At 36.1% G+C, this 14,678-nt stretch overlaps 1 protein-coding gene across 1 annotated transcript in view; it reads right to left on the reverse strand.

Moving 5' to 3' along the window:
- The window catches only part of LOC150088401 (alpha-soluble NSF attachment protein-like), a 236,215-nt gene that overhangs the window by 176,589 nt on the left and 44,948 nt on the right, over positions 1-14,678 (reverse strand). The window contains exon 3 of the mRNA XM_090369491.1: positions 948-1,064. Within this exon, the coding sequence (XP_090225617.1) occupies positions 948-1,064 (117 nt within the window). The remainder of the gene's footprint in view (positions 1-947; positions 1,065-14,678) is intronic.

A 14,678-nucleotide genomic window follows, 5' to 3' on the forward strand; every position in this document is an offset into this window, starting at 1 on the left:
CCTGAAAACAAATCTAATTTATGATATACAGGGTATTTCAAAAATACATGGCATAACTTTGGGAATGAGTTCCTCATATGTAGACAATAAAAATATTTTATATCAACATAGTTCCGGAAATGCTTGGTTCCCAAGTTATTAACCAGAATGTCTTATCTCCCGCATCACAAGGTACTGGAAGAATCTGGTGGTTTTCCATTCCAACCATGTACTCAAATCAGGAGCAAGCGGATATGCACTTTATGTACGGTTTGGCAGATGGCAATGCTCTGGAGGCTCGTTGTTTGTACCACGAAAGATTCCCAGAACGAAGGTGTACAGACAGGAAAACGTTTGAAGGTATCCATCGCCACCTTTGTGAACATGGGACCTTTACACCTCGTGCTGCCAATAGAGGACAACCAAGATCTACGACTCCTGAAGTGGAGAGGTGGACCAACTGCCTGGCCTCCATGCTCAGCTGATTTAAACCCACTAGATTTCTTCTTGTGGGGCCATTTAAAGTATTGGTGTATTCGACTCTGGTAGCTGATGTGGAAACTCTCCGCAATCGAATTGTGGCAGGTTGTGAGACAATACGGAACATGCCAGAAATTTGGCATCGTCTTCGCGAGTCCATGAGACGTCGATGTGAGGCCTGTATTCAGGCAGAAGGTGGACATTTTGAACAATTACTATAAGGTGATGTGTCATACAGACCTTCAAAACTCAGAAACCAAGCATTTCCGGAACTATGTCGATATAAAATATTTTTATTGTTTGAATGAGTTCCTCATATGTAGATATGAGGAACTCATTCCTGAAGTTATGCCATGTATTTTTGAGACAGCCTGTATAACACAGCCCACTGCAAGCACAAACAAATAATTAGAATGCAGTATACAGTCAGATATCATTAAAGTACCCATGTATGCACTAATTCAAAAACAAGCAAATGATGTTCTTACCATGTGGATCTGCTTTTTTATAGCAGTTACCAGCATCAACATAACAAGAAGCTGCATCATGACGGCTCTCACTCTTTAAATGCAATGAAGCTGCTTCACAAAATGCACTTCCAGCAGCTGCAAGTAAAACAAAACAACCAAAAGAAAGTTAAATCATACACATTTGGTAAATTACAGAAATGGCTAAAACTTAAATAAAGAACAAATAAAATTAGGATGGCGCTGTGCTAATACATTACACAAAAATCTGTACTTGTTTGTGTTTCAATCTTTCACAAAATCAATGTCACTATATATGTCATTGGACTATTTTATTAATGCTATACTTCAGGAAGCCAATAAGGAGATGATTACACCATTACATAAGGTTTTACTTAAGCCACATCTTAAGTAGCACATACAGGTCTGGAGGCTTCATTTTAGAAGGATACGGATCTGTTAGAATGGGTGCAGAAAAGGGCAACAACATTAGTGAAGAAACAAAAGGGTACCCTTATTGAGAAAGGGTTCAGTTCTGCAAATTGCAATATCTGTAAACTAGGTACCTGCAAGGAGATCTGATTGCGCTGTTTAAGGCTCTGAATTTATTGCATAAGCTATATGCTCAAGGTGTCCTTCTCTTGCTTAGACAACATACAAGAGGGAACATAACTTTAAAATTGAGAAAGGATAGTTGAAGGATAAATGTGCAGAAATTTGCCTTCAGCCAGCTGGCTGTTGGAAGAAACTTCCATCTGGTGTTTTAGAAGTGGGTAGTTTTAATAATTTTATGGAAGCAGCATACAAATTCTTGAGGGGATGGACAGGTGATGCAAGGCTTTTTTTTATTATTTATTTTCATTAATGTGGATAAGCTCGCTTTCTTGCATCACTGGCCATTACTAATACTCATAATAAAGCTACATATGATATATCTTAACAATATCTTATACCGGTCAACAATACCATATTCAATCTAAGCCTAAATAATAAGTTTTATATTTTTAATACCACATTTTTTACACCACAAAATTTAGATACCTATAATATTAGCAATAAGATGACTAGCCTTGATTTTTATTTTTTTATTTTTAATAGTCAATTATGCAACAAGCACTATATAGATTAAATATATTTATTCATAAGGAAAGCAGTATTTTTTTTTTAATAAAATTATAACAAATAGCTTTCATGCTTATAATTTAGCTGCTCAGAGTAGTAGAGAATGAAAAAAAAAAAAAAAAAAAAAAATTAATAAGATCAGTCTACAGTACTATAAAAACTCTTTATAAATGTTTTAAAAAATTAAATGTTTGGTAACCAAATATTTTAATTTTACAAATTTAAAAGTTTTTTTCTTTTTCTTTTTTTGGCTTCATGTATACAGTATTCTTTTATGAAGGCTGCTTATTTTGTTCCTTATAATAAAGGAAAATATGCAAAAAAAAAAAAAAGAAACTCCAGCAGTAGAGGCCATACTCAAAGATAAACGAAATGGCTACTTATTCCAAATGTATCCAGTCTAAATGCTTTTAATAAAGTAATAAACAATTAAGTTAGCATAATTATTAAAAGCTTTGGCAAGGCTCACACTGAACAGTTTCTCATGTTGCAGGTAGCCAATAAAGCAAAACAATTGAAGTCTCTGAAAGAAACAAAAAAAAAATTTTTTTTAATCAATTTGTTGCATTGTCACCATACTTAAAAACCTTTCACTACCACCAATGCAAATTCTGAAAGGTTAACAGAGTCCCAATATATGAAGATCTTCTTAAACTTAAAAGATGCAAAAAAAAAAAAAAAAGGCTGGAGCAGATTTCTGTCTCACATTCCTGATGCAGAATTAATCCTGCAATCCCTAGTCTCCTAACAGACTTCAACTAATATTCTTTATTAGCTGCCTGCGACACAAGAAACTGATGTTCAGTGAACCTTGTTCTCATATTTGTTTCTTACTGTAAAGGACATACACCAGCAAAATGCATCTGAAACAAGTGCCAACTTTATCATCCAGATTGTAGCAATAAAGTTCCTGGACTAGCACAATAAAAAGAACAAAGTGAAGAAGCTCAAAAATAGTTTTAGTTTTATTTAAAGCAATCACTACCTAATTGAATCACTTATTATACTGTTCAAACAAAATGTTTCTGAAAAGATTCAGCAAAGACCAGAGGGACCATGTTCAGTTTAGTGGTTACATTTTCTTTCTGTCCTCAATATCCTGAAATCTTTCCTTTGAGGGCAGTTTTCACTTTGGGAAAGAGAAAAGTCCACTGGTGCTAAATCAGGAGAGTAGAGTGGATGGTTGATTTGTACAATGCCATGTTTCATCAGAAACATCTTCACAACAAGTGTAGAATGGAAGAGGACATTGTTGTGCTACAAGAATCAGTTGCCTTTTTTCTTGAAATTGCAGTCTCATAATGGAAATATGCTTCAATAGTCTTTGAAGCATCTGTATGTAGGACACAGCACTAACTCTCTTCCCTTCGGATAAATTCCTTGTTTTTTGAAATGCTCTTTGTTGAAAAACATGATCAGTATTGTCTTGATCCTGGAATTCTGTAAACAAAACTTTTTGGGCCTTGGTGATAATTTTGAAGTCGTCCCCCTGCATGTCTTGATGCTTTATCTCTGGGTCATAATGAAACTACCAACATTCTCCAGTGACAATACAGTCAAGGAAATTAGGATTCCTTGAACAAACCGTATGAAGTCTTCACATGATGACACTCTTCACTGCTTCTGTTCATCCATGAAGCTGTGCGGTGCAAATTTTGTACAGACTTACTCTTATCCTACATCTTCATGCAGAATTTTATGAATCTCTCCTTACTCATATCCATCCCATAGGCCAGTGGTGTCCAACCTTTTCTCGTACGGGGGCCATATTCAAAATTAGATTTGTTTCGCGGGCCGCACAGAGTGATTCGAGAAAAAATTGTCGCATTTTCTATATCTTGTTACTCATAAAAGGAAGTTTATATTTTCGTGTTACTGTTTTTTTTCTTTTCAAGCTATATATAATAAAATGCAAATTCTCAGCACTTTCATGTGCAACAAATCTGTCAGTGATTTATTTTTTAGATTTTATTAAAATTATAAAAATATTACTTACTTTTGTTTGTTTTTTTAAATACTTTACTTTTGTTTCTGTTTGAAATACTTCTCTTTTGTTAAAAAAAAAATAATAAATAAAAAAATAAACCGCTTTTGCTTTTAAATGCTCATTTTAGAAAATTTATAACCTGAAAAGGATCACTACTTTTCAATATTAAGGTGAATAAATAAATATAATGATTAACCTAAAATTGAAATATTGAAAAAATTATTAAGTACAATACACAATAACATTTACTGGACAAAAATTAACATTTAATGAGATGATCGAGGCTGGATATTTTTAAATAATTGTTCAAAATTTGGTTGCAAATTTGTAATGCCAATTTCAATACATAAGAAGATTATGTCCTGATGGTATTTCTCGATAGAGCTCCAGGTCTGATGGTATTTCTCCACTTGTTCTCAAAACCTGCACTCCTGAACTTATTCCTGTTCTATGCCACCTTTATTTACTTTCTTATTCCAAAGGTGTTTTTCCTTATGCTTGGAAATTTGCTCATATCCAGCCAGTTCCTAAAAAGGGTGACAAATCCCTCCCATCCAATTACTTTTACTCTTACTAAAGTAATGGAGAAATCACTTAACTAACTCTTAAACTATCCATAAACCTTCTGTCTGATCAACGATCGTCAGTGTCGATCCATAGGTGATATTCTAGCCTATGTTACCAATTTATGGACAAATTCAATGGAAAAGTTCGGTGAAACAAGCAGATGCTCTTGACATCTCAAAGGCTTTCGATCGTGATTGGCATAAAGACCTAAACAAGCTTCCATCTTATGGTCTGCCAACTGTTCTTTGTAATTGGTTAAGCAGTTTTCTCTCTGACTGCTCACGGTGGGTTATGGTAGATGGCTCTCTGTCTTCTAACTTCACTAATAATGCTGGTGTCCACCAAGGTTCAGTTCTTTCCCTCCATTCTTTTCCTCTTGTATATTAATGAACTTCTTTCATTGATCAGAAATCCTCTCCATAGTTTTGCTGATGACAGCACATTGCATTCCACTTTCCATTTTGAGAAACCTTGCCCTGCTCAATCAGCTTCAACTTCTCGAATATCCGCTACCAATTCCTTAAATGCCGATCTCCAGGTAATTCTACAGTGGGGCAAAGACAACTTAGTTGATTTCAATCCTTCTAAAACTCAGTCTTGTCTTATATCTCGCAAAAAGGATTCTTCTGCTCCTATGCTTATCTTTGGTGACACTCCGATTTCTACGCAAGACGATATATCTCTTTTGGGGATTACCCTGACTTCTAATCCCTCCTGGCACAAGCACATTGCAAATATTGCTTCCTCTGCATCTAAAAAACTTGGTTTTCTCTTTTGCTCTCGGCATTACTTTTCTTCCAAACATTTGCGATTTGTACACAGCGAACATCTGGGGCGGTGCCCCCAAAACCCTCTCTCAGGCTTCTAGATTCCATTCAGGGCAGTTAGGTTAATTAACAACTCCTCTCTAACAGAGTCTCTCCACTCACTATCTCATATACCGTTTCTGCTGCATGCCTTTTCTACAGATACTTCCACGGACCCTGTCCTTCAGAATTGCTTCTATAATTCCCGCTCTCTCTTTCAAAACAGTCCGAAGACGTGCTGCCAACATCCATTTACTGTCCAACTTCAAACTCACAGAACCAACTTTTCTTCTTCCTCGTTTATTCATTCAACTGCCATTTTCTGGAACAACCTTCCTTCATACGTATTTCCTGAAAATTAGTCTACAGAAGTTCAAATCTAATGTCAACAAATATCTTCTTTTGTCTTCTCAAACTCCAACCCATGCACGGTACTATAGGTTCTAACACCTCTCGTGTTTGGGGATTTCATAAAAAAATGCTCTTATGTTGTTATTGTGTTTCTTTTTAAATATTTATTTGATTTCGAGAGTGAAAAAAATTTCTGCTTGCAAACATACGTTTATCCGAACAAAGTAGCCATTTTCATGGCGTTTTCTTTTATTAGCAGAAAATCTTCAGATGGGAAAGCCTTGTAGAATTTAAATAGTTTATTTTTGTAGTCTATATACTTGAATCACATTTTGGCTTGAAGATCAATAATATCAAGTCTCTCAAGTTTTCAACCATAGTAAATGATTCTCAAACAAAAACTTATGTTTTTTTCTTGGAATTTTATATCAGAAAATCGACTTTCAAACTTGTCAAAAAGTAACTGTAATAACGAAAGGCAACGGTTCTTGGAAATGTGTTTCTCCTTTAGCTCAGTACAACATTCAAAGTGAACTAAGTTGTCTTGCTCAACTGGAATTTAAAAATAACAACTTATTCTGAAATGATTTGATGTCACCAAGCAAATCAGACCAATTTTCCTTTCCCTTGTAGTTTTAAATTAAGAGCATTTAAATGACTAGAAATGTGTGTATGAATTACAAGATCAAACAGCCACTCCATATTTCATAGTTGTGTTATTGGTTTAACTTTTTCTTGTTGAAACATTCGGTGATGTTTCAACAGCCACATTAAGGCCATGCAGTCTTGTAAAATTGGCAGTTGAAATAACCACATTCATAATGTGTTGGAGATCCAATACTTTCCCACAAAGAGCTTCTTAATGAACACGCAGTGAATTCTAATTAGAGGTTCAGCTCTGTTATTCATTTTTTTTGATTATTCTACCCATAAGCCCAATGTTTTTAGCAATCATATTTTTTGCACAGCCAGTTGTTTTTAATATTTAAAACCAGGTTTTTAATATTTAATCCTAACTTTTCAATAGATTGGCAAATATTTTCATCTGTAGTTGTTCCACACATACTCTGTAGTTCAGCAAAATCTTCAAGTGGTACAAAATTATCATTAATTCCACGTATGAAGATGAGGAGTTCGGCTGTGTCATTTACATTAGTATTGTCATCCAATGCCACACTAAAATATTTCATTTGTTTTATGTTTTCCAAAAGTTGTTTGAACAAATTCTTTCCAACATCTTCTACTCTTCACATAATTGTTTGTCGAAACAAACCAATGTCTTGTATCAGCGCCTCCATAGCCGGGTGGGCAGGAGCAGCAGTGCAAAGCACACGCTTCTTGATTAGAGTGGAGTTCGAGCCCGTGACCACCAAATACGGAGGATGCAGAAAGGTCGGGAAATGACCACTGCATATCCCGGAGCAATATGGCCTTAGTTGCTAATGCTCCTAAAAACCAAATAACAAACAAACAATTTCTTGTATCATTATTGGTTTCTCCAGACAAATTTCTTCCACAACTTTTAACAAACAATGCTTAACAAATTCACCATCACTGAATGGTTTACTTTCAAAAGCGATCAAATGTGCAACTTGATAACTGGCACGCACAGCAGATAAATATCTTGACTGATACGTTTTCAGTATGTTTTGTTGTTTTCTTAATTCATTTTGTAACTTGGAACACTTTTCTTTTCACAGCACTCCTTTATGTTGATCATAAGACTTATGATTGGAATCAGTGTTATATTCTTTAAAAACTCAGTCTTCTGACACACACAACAAACTCCTTTTTCGTGGTAATCAATGAAGAAATAGTCTTCAGTTCACCTTGGATCAAAAACACGATACTCCAAATCGATTTCCCCCTTTTGGAACATTTTAATGCTGTTTTAGTTCACTTTCTGTGCGGGCCTTATAAAAATTATTTGTGGGTCGGATCCAGCCCGCAGGTTGGACACCACTGCCACAGGCCATCATTATGAGGGTCAAATGGCAATGTCTTGCCACAATTTCGTGAACTTCTGCAACTGTCCTCATTTTGAGAGGTTAACAGATGCCCACTTTTTGGGCTGCTGCGAACATTCTCACTTCTCTTCCATCATGCAGTATGATTGATCACTTTTGAGGTTATGATGAACATCGTGGCGAGATCCAATATTCCTTACATTTTGAGGGTACAGCTCTAAAACTGTGTTCGCAGGCCGGATGCTAGTTAATACATAGGACCGAACCTATTGGTAACTCTCTAGGAGGCTTCTAGATCAGCTAGTATATAATCTTGCTATCTCTACTCTGCCAGATAGTGACTGGAGGGAATCCGAGTAGTGTGTATGCAGGGGCATTGTCGAGGCCACATTATGTCAAGGATCTGTGTATATTCTTACCATGTGTACGCCATATCCAAAAATTTCATTACTTCATACAGCATGTCCCACCCACTTTTTCTTACTATTGCATATACCATTAATTGTAAAACTAATAGAGCAAGCTTATCTGCGAAATGATCTAAACCTCCCAAGCACTTCCTAATTCATTTCACAAATATACGTGGTCTCAATTCTAATCTCAACGATGTCCATTTCCACTTGCAGTCTGCCAAACCCCGTGTACTTTTTCTGACAGAATCTCAGTTATCAGTTGATTCAACTACTGTTCATCTCAGTTGCCCAAATTATTCACTGTATGATTCCTTTCGCCTCAAAGGTGGTACTTGTGCATATGTCCGTTCTGATATTCCCTATTAGAGACTTGGCAATTTGGAATCTCCTCTCTTTGATCTTCTTTGGCTTAAAATCTCTCTAACTCATTGTGTAAAATTCGTCTGTTGTCTCTACCGTTCTCCCAACTCAACTAATCACTTGGAGCTCTTTGACTTCCTCTCTTTGCAACTTGACTTTCTCCAGTCCAACTATCCTAACAGTGAGGTAATTTTTCTTGGTGATTTTAATGCTCACAACTCCAGCTGGCTTCCGTTTTCTAGTCACACCCACCCAACTGGTCGAGATGCAGAGGCTTTTGCATTTACTAATGACTTTGCACAGACTGTTCATTTACCTACAAGAATACCGGACAATCTTAATCATACAGCCAATACGCTTGATCTTTTTCTCACAAACAATCCTAAGTACACGGTCGAAGTGAGAGGTCCTTTAGGCATTTCAGATCACAACTTGGTGATTGTCTCTTCTCCAATGGAACCTTTATCTCATGGCTATTCCCAACCTCGTGTTGTTTGGCATTACAAGAATGCAAAATGGGATGGCCTGCGAGACTTCTTTTCTTCTTTTCCTTGGTCGGATTACTGTTTCAAAACATCTGATATCAACTTTTGGTCAGACCGTGTCAGTGAAATTATTCTTGCAGGAATGGAATCCTTTATCCCACACTCCATTTTAAAATATCGTCCTTTATCTAAACTTTGGTTTTCCAATAAATGTGCTAAGGCTGTTCAAGAGAAGAATGTTGCATATCGTAATCGGGTTGTTTCTAGTTCTTCAGTTTCATTTTCTGCCTACACCAAAGCTCGCAACAATTGTAAAGCAGTTATTAATCAGTCCAAATTAGAGTTTGAACAGGCTAAAAGTAGAAAACTTGCTTCTTGCCCTAATGGTAGCCGAGCATTCTGGTCTCTTGCCAAAGCTATTGGCCGCAACTTTTGCCCATCTCTGCTCCCACCTCTGTCCAAACCAGATGGTTCTGTTGTCACTTCAGCCAAGGATAAAGCTGACCTGCTAGCATCCCATCTTTCTTCCAGCTCATGTATTAATGATCTTGGTAAAACACCTTCCACCATTCCCAAAACACTCCATTCAATGCATCCTGTGGTCTTCCGTCAAAAGGATGTCAGAAGGATTTTGATGAATCTTGATGCTAAGAAAGCTCCAGGTCCCGATGGTATTTCTCCACTTGTTCTCAAAACCTGTGCTCCTGAACTTAGTCCTATTCTTTGCCACCTTTTTTCACTTTCTTATTTCAAAGGTGTTTTTCCTTCTACTTGGAAATTTGCTCATATCCAGCCAGTTCCTAAAAAGGGAGACAAATCCCTCCCATCCAATTATCATCCCATTGAAATTACTTCTACTCTTTCTAAAGTAATGGAGAAATCAATTAACTGACAACTCTTAAACTACCTAGAAACCTTCGGTCTGATCAATGATTGCCAGTCTGGATTCCGTCAGTGCCGATCCACTGGTGATATTCTGGCTTATGTTACCCATTTATGGACTAATTCAATTGAAAGGTTCGGTGAAACATAAGTAGTTGCTCTTGACATCTCAAAGGCTTTCGATCGTGTTTGGCATAAAGGTCTTCTAAACAAGCTTCCATCTTATGGTTTGCCAACTATTTTTAGTAATTGATTATCCAGTTTTCTCTCTGATCGCTCACTGAGGATGATGGTAGATGGCTCTCTGTCTTCTAACTTCTCCACTAATGCTGGTGTTCCCCAAGGTTCAGTTCTTTCCTCCATTCTTTTCCTCTTGTATATTATGACCTTCTTCCATTTACTGGAAATCCTATGCATAGTTTTGCCGATGATAGCACATTGTATTCCAATTTCCATTTTGAGAAACCTTGTCCTGCTCAATCAGCTTCAACTTCTCAAAAATCTGCTACCAATTCCTTAAATGCCGATTTTCAGGTAATTCTCCAGTGGGACAAAGATGACTTAGTTGATTTCAACCCTTCTAAAACTCAGTCTTGTCTTATATCTGGCAAAAAGGATTCTGCTGCTCCTATGCTTATCTTTAGTGACACTCCGATTTCTAGGCAAAATGATATATCTCTTTTGGGGATTAGATTACCCTGACTTCTAATCTCTCTTGGCACAAGCATATTACAAATATTGCTTCCTCTGCATCTAAAAAACTTGGTTTTCTCTTTCGCTCTCGGCGTTACTTTTCTTTCAAACAGCTGCTCACTCTGTATAAATCGTATGGAATATTGTTCCCACATCTGGGGTGGGTTCCCCTAAAACCTCTCTCAGGCTTCTTGATTCCATTCAGAAGAGGGCAGTTAGGTTAATTAATGATTCATCTCTAACAGAGTCTCTCCACTCGCTGTCTCATAGACATACTGTTTCTGCTGCATGCCTCTTCTACAGATACTTCCATGGGCACTGTTCTTCTGAATTGGCTTCTATAATTCCCTCTCTCTCTCTTTCAAAACAGTCCGAACACGTGCCACCACTAGCCAACATCCATTTACTGTCCAACTTCAAACTCACAGAACCAACTTTTCATCTTCCTTGTTTATTCATTCAACTGCTGTTTTCTGGAACAACCTTCCTTCATACATATTTCCTGAAAATTAGTCTACAGAAGTTCAAGTCCAATGTCAACAAATATCTTCTTTCGTCTTCTCAACGTCCAACCCAAGCACGGTACTAAGCACTATAGGTTCTAATATCTCTCGTGTTTGGGGATTACATAAAAAAAAAAAAAAAAAAAAGACTGTCCTCATTTTGAGAGGTTAACAGATGCCCACTTCTTGGGTTGCTGCAAACATCCTCACTTCTGTCTTTGAACCGCTTATGCCATTCAAACACACTGGTATGGCTTAACATTTCATACCATTAACAGTTTTTAACATTTCATATGTTTCTGTTGTAGTTTTTTCCAGTTTAAAGAAAAATCTAATATTCATTTGATGCTCCATTGCAAAACCATGACAAGGAACATTAACACTGCTAATAAAATTGGTTGTTACTTGCAACCTGTTAAGCCTACTGGACAATGTCTGTACCAACATCTGTTGGAAGAAGTTTGACCTACAACATACCACCTCTGCTTATTTTCAAACTCATTGAACATGACTGTTACATCACCATTCTGAGAACTTTATTGCCACACCTCATATATGAAAAATTCCTTGTTCCTGTTCTTTGCTTTGCCTTATTCACTGCTTACAAACTTATGCAAATAGTTCGTTTTTCAGAAGAAAAATTTGTTGATGACACAACTGCCAACTTTTAACTTTCATAAGGCTGGAGATTAGATAGGTGAAGGTACGAGAAAAACAGGGGCTTTTTTTGCAAAAACCAGTTCTTCTCAAAAAAACAGGAGATTTCTTCAAAAAAAGCAGGAGGGTTTTTTAAAGCCTATACTGCACCAGAAATTAAAATTCATTGACAAAATAGACCTTTTATATTAAAATGTAGCCAGCTGTTCAGCAGTACAGAATGCTTTAAAACATTCATTTACCTAGGATTTCTGTTGAGATCATCTATTAGATATCAACTAATTATAATTGTTTTGAGAAGGATTCTACTGCAGACTTTATGCTGTTCAGAAATGCTGTGTCAAAGTTTTGTTTACAGTAATGGCACTGCTGTTCAGACTTGGTTGTCAAGTACATTTTCCAAAGCTTCATCAGAAAGAGATCTGAATTCAGTTTCTTTTTCACCTGGCTGATCATTCTTGCACTTGTCAGTACCAACAAAGATGAAGACTAGTACATAAATTCTTTCTTCTTTCATAATAATGCCTGGTGGGTTCACACCCACCAAGCATTATTATGTACTAGAAATTGGTGCTTTTTTTTTTTTTTTTTTGTAAAATTGGTTTGTTTCTATTTGGCTCATTCTCAGAAAAGTTTCTGGGAGTTTCTTATAGCAGTGTAAAGTAGCAGATTTTCCACTGCTATAAGAAAACACACTTTTGCCTTAAAAATCACTAGAAAGTCAACTGGAGTTTTAACATTAATCAAAACTCCAGTTAACTCAAAAGTCAACTACAAAATTTTTTCATACAATCAACTGTATGAAAAAAAAAAAAAAAAAAAAGTATGATTCTACCACCTTGCTGTCGAAATTGGTAGAATCACACTGTTTTTTTTTTTTTTTTAACTGTATGTATAAAAACATTTAATGGTAAATGTTTGCTGTAAACATTGTGGCGTACTACTGCTGATCAGTTCAACATCCATCATGTTGTTTTTGATATTAATGTCTCTTTACTCATCTCTCGTTGAACATTTATAATTTAAATTAGCCAAGACCATCTTCTTTGTCGTTCATAATCATAAATGAAAGGAAGGCAGCCTTTACTAATTTACTGACAGGGAATAGTGGTGTTTTGTCTCATATAAACTTGTGTTGAGGTTTTTACGCTTATATAAACATATAAACCTCAACACGAGCAAAAAAAAAAATAACTGCATACAAAGCTATAACCAAAATTCAAGCATTGTGCTAATAGCCCAGAGTTCAATCAGCATGCCAAAAGAATTCAGTAGTTGTTCATTTCACATGCTTTTACTTTCGCCACTTGTTTATTGACTACTTAAGAATGATCGCCTGTGCACATTACAGCACAGCACTTAGGTGCTTTTGATTGCTTATATGTGCTAATGGCACATCATTTGCAGTACCATTTGATACTGCAAATGATGTATGATTCTACCACCTTGCTGTCGAAATTGGTAGAATCACACTGTTTTTTTTTTTTTTTTTTTAACTGTATGTATAAAAACATTTAATGGTAAATGTTTGCTGTAAACATTGTGGCATACTACTGCTGATCAGTTCAACATATATATAAAACCTTCAAAAGATACTTATATGCATCCAATGTGGCAAACAATCACAACAATGGAGGCAGCATTACAACTTACAACCCTTATTTCTTAGGCAAGTATATCACCTCATGGACCAGTAATAAACATTAACATTTTACATTAAGGCTTGTAACTATCATTCTGTGGAGATTATAGGAACCAGAGCTAATGTATTATTTAATAAAAAAATAACGAATTACCCATGAATACTTAAGCTCTATATACATAAAACCTTCAAAAAACCACCATTTTGAAAAGTGCTGAGTCCTGAGGATTTATGAGATTCTACCATAGGTTTATTTCACCACACTAGAAAATTACCTGGGTATCAGCATTTAATGAGTTTGTGGTGGATGTCTGAGATGAACCAAAAACGACAAATGAAGAGCAAGATAAACACTGACAAGGAGAAAATTGAGTATACTGAGTTATGCAAAGCCATTAGAAAGAGACTCAGAGAGGACATAAGAAGATTTAACACAAGAAAAGTAGAACAAGCATTAAGGGAAAACAAAGGACTTAAATCAGCAGCCATGAGCAGTAATACAGAAAGACAAATGATACTGAAACTGAAGAATAGCGATGATGTACTTATAAATAGCAGAGAAGGCATAATTCAAATAGCAGAATACTACTATAGAAAATTATACAAGGAGCGAGGGAATGATGCCAGCAGTGGGGAAGATGGATCGCAAATTAGTAACACATACGACATACCCAATATTCTTCCTGATGAGGTAGAACATGCATTGAAGAAAATGAAGAATCAGAAAGCCCAGGGGGGGGGGGAATTAAGTTACTGTAGAGTTGTTAAAATTGGGAGGAAGAAACAACACAAAAACTGGCAAGGCTCTTCACAAAATGCATTATAAAAGGTCTGACGCCTAAGGAGTGGAATAATGCAATCATAGTTTTGCTGCATAAGAAAGGAGATAAATCAGAAATTGGAAATTATAGACCAATTAGCTTGTTATCCCACATCTATAAGTTGTTCACAAGGGTCATTACTAACAGATTAGAAAGAATACTTGATGAGAATCAACTGAAAGAGCAAGCTGGGTTTACGACAGGATTCTTAACTATGGATTACCTTCATGTAATATCACAGCTAATGGAGAAAGCAAATGAATATAAAACACCATTATGCCTGGCATTTGTGGATTATGAAAAGGCATTTGATTCCATACAGCATAAGGCAATGTTTCGGGCACTGGAAAGACAAGGCATAGATACCCCATATATTATGATTTTGAAGAAAATATATGAGAATGCGACCTCCTTTATTAGACTAGACAAAGATAGTAGCAAATTTAAAATCGAGAAAGGAGTTTGACAAGGAGACACAATATCTCCGAAACTGTTT

The sequence above is a fragment of the Mastigoproctus giganteus genome, chromosome 3 (assembly GCF_048544385.1).
Source record: "Mastigoproctus giganteus isolate SK-2022 chromosome 3, ASM4854438v1, whole genome shotgun sequence".
NCBI lineage: Eukaryota > Metazoa > Arthropoda > Arachnida > Uropygi > Thelyphonidae > Mastigoproctus > Mastigoproctus giganteus.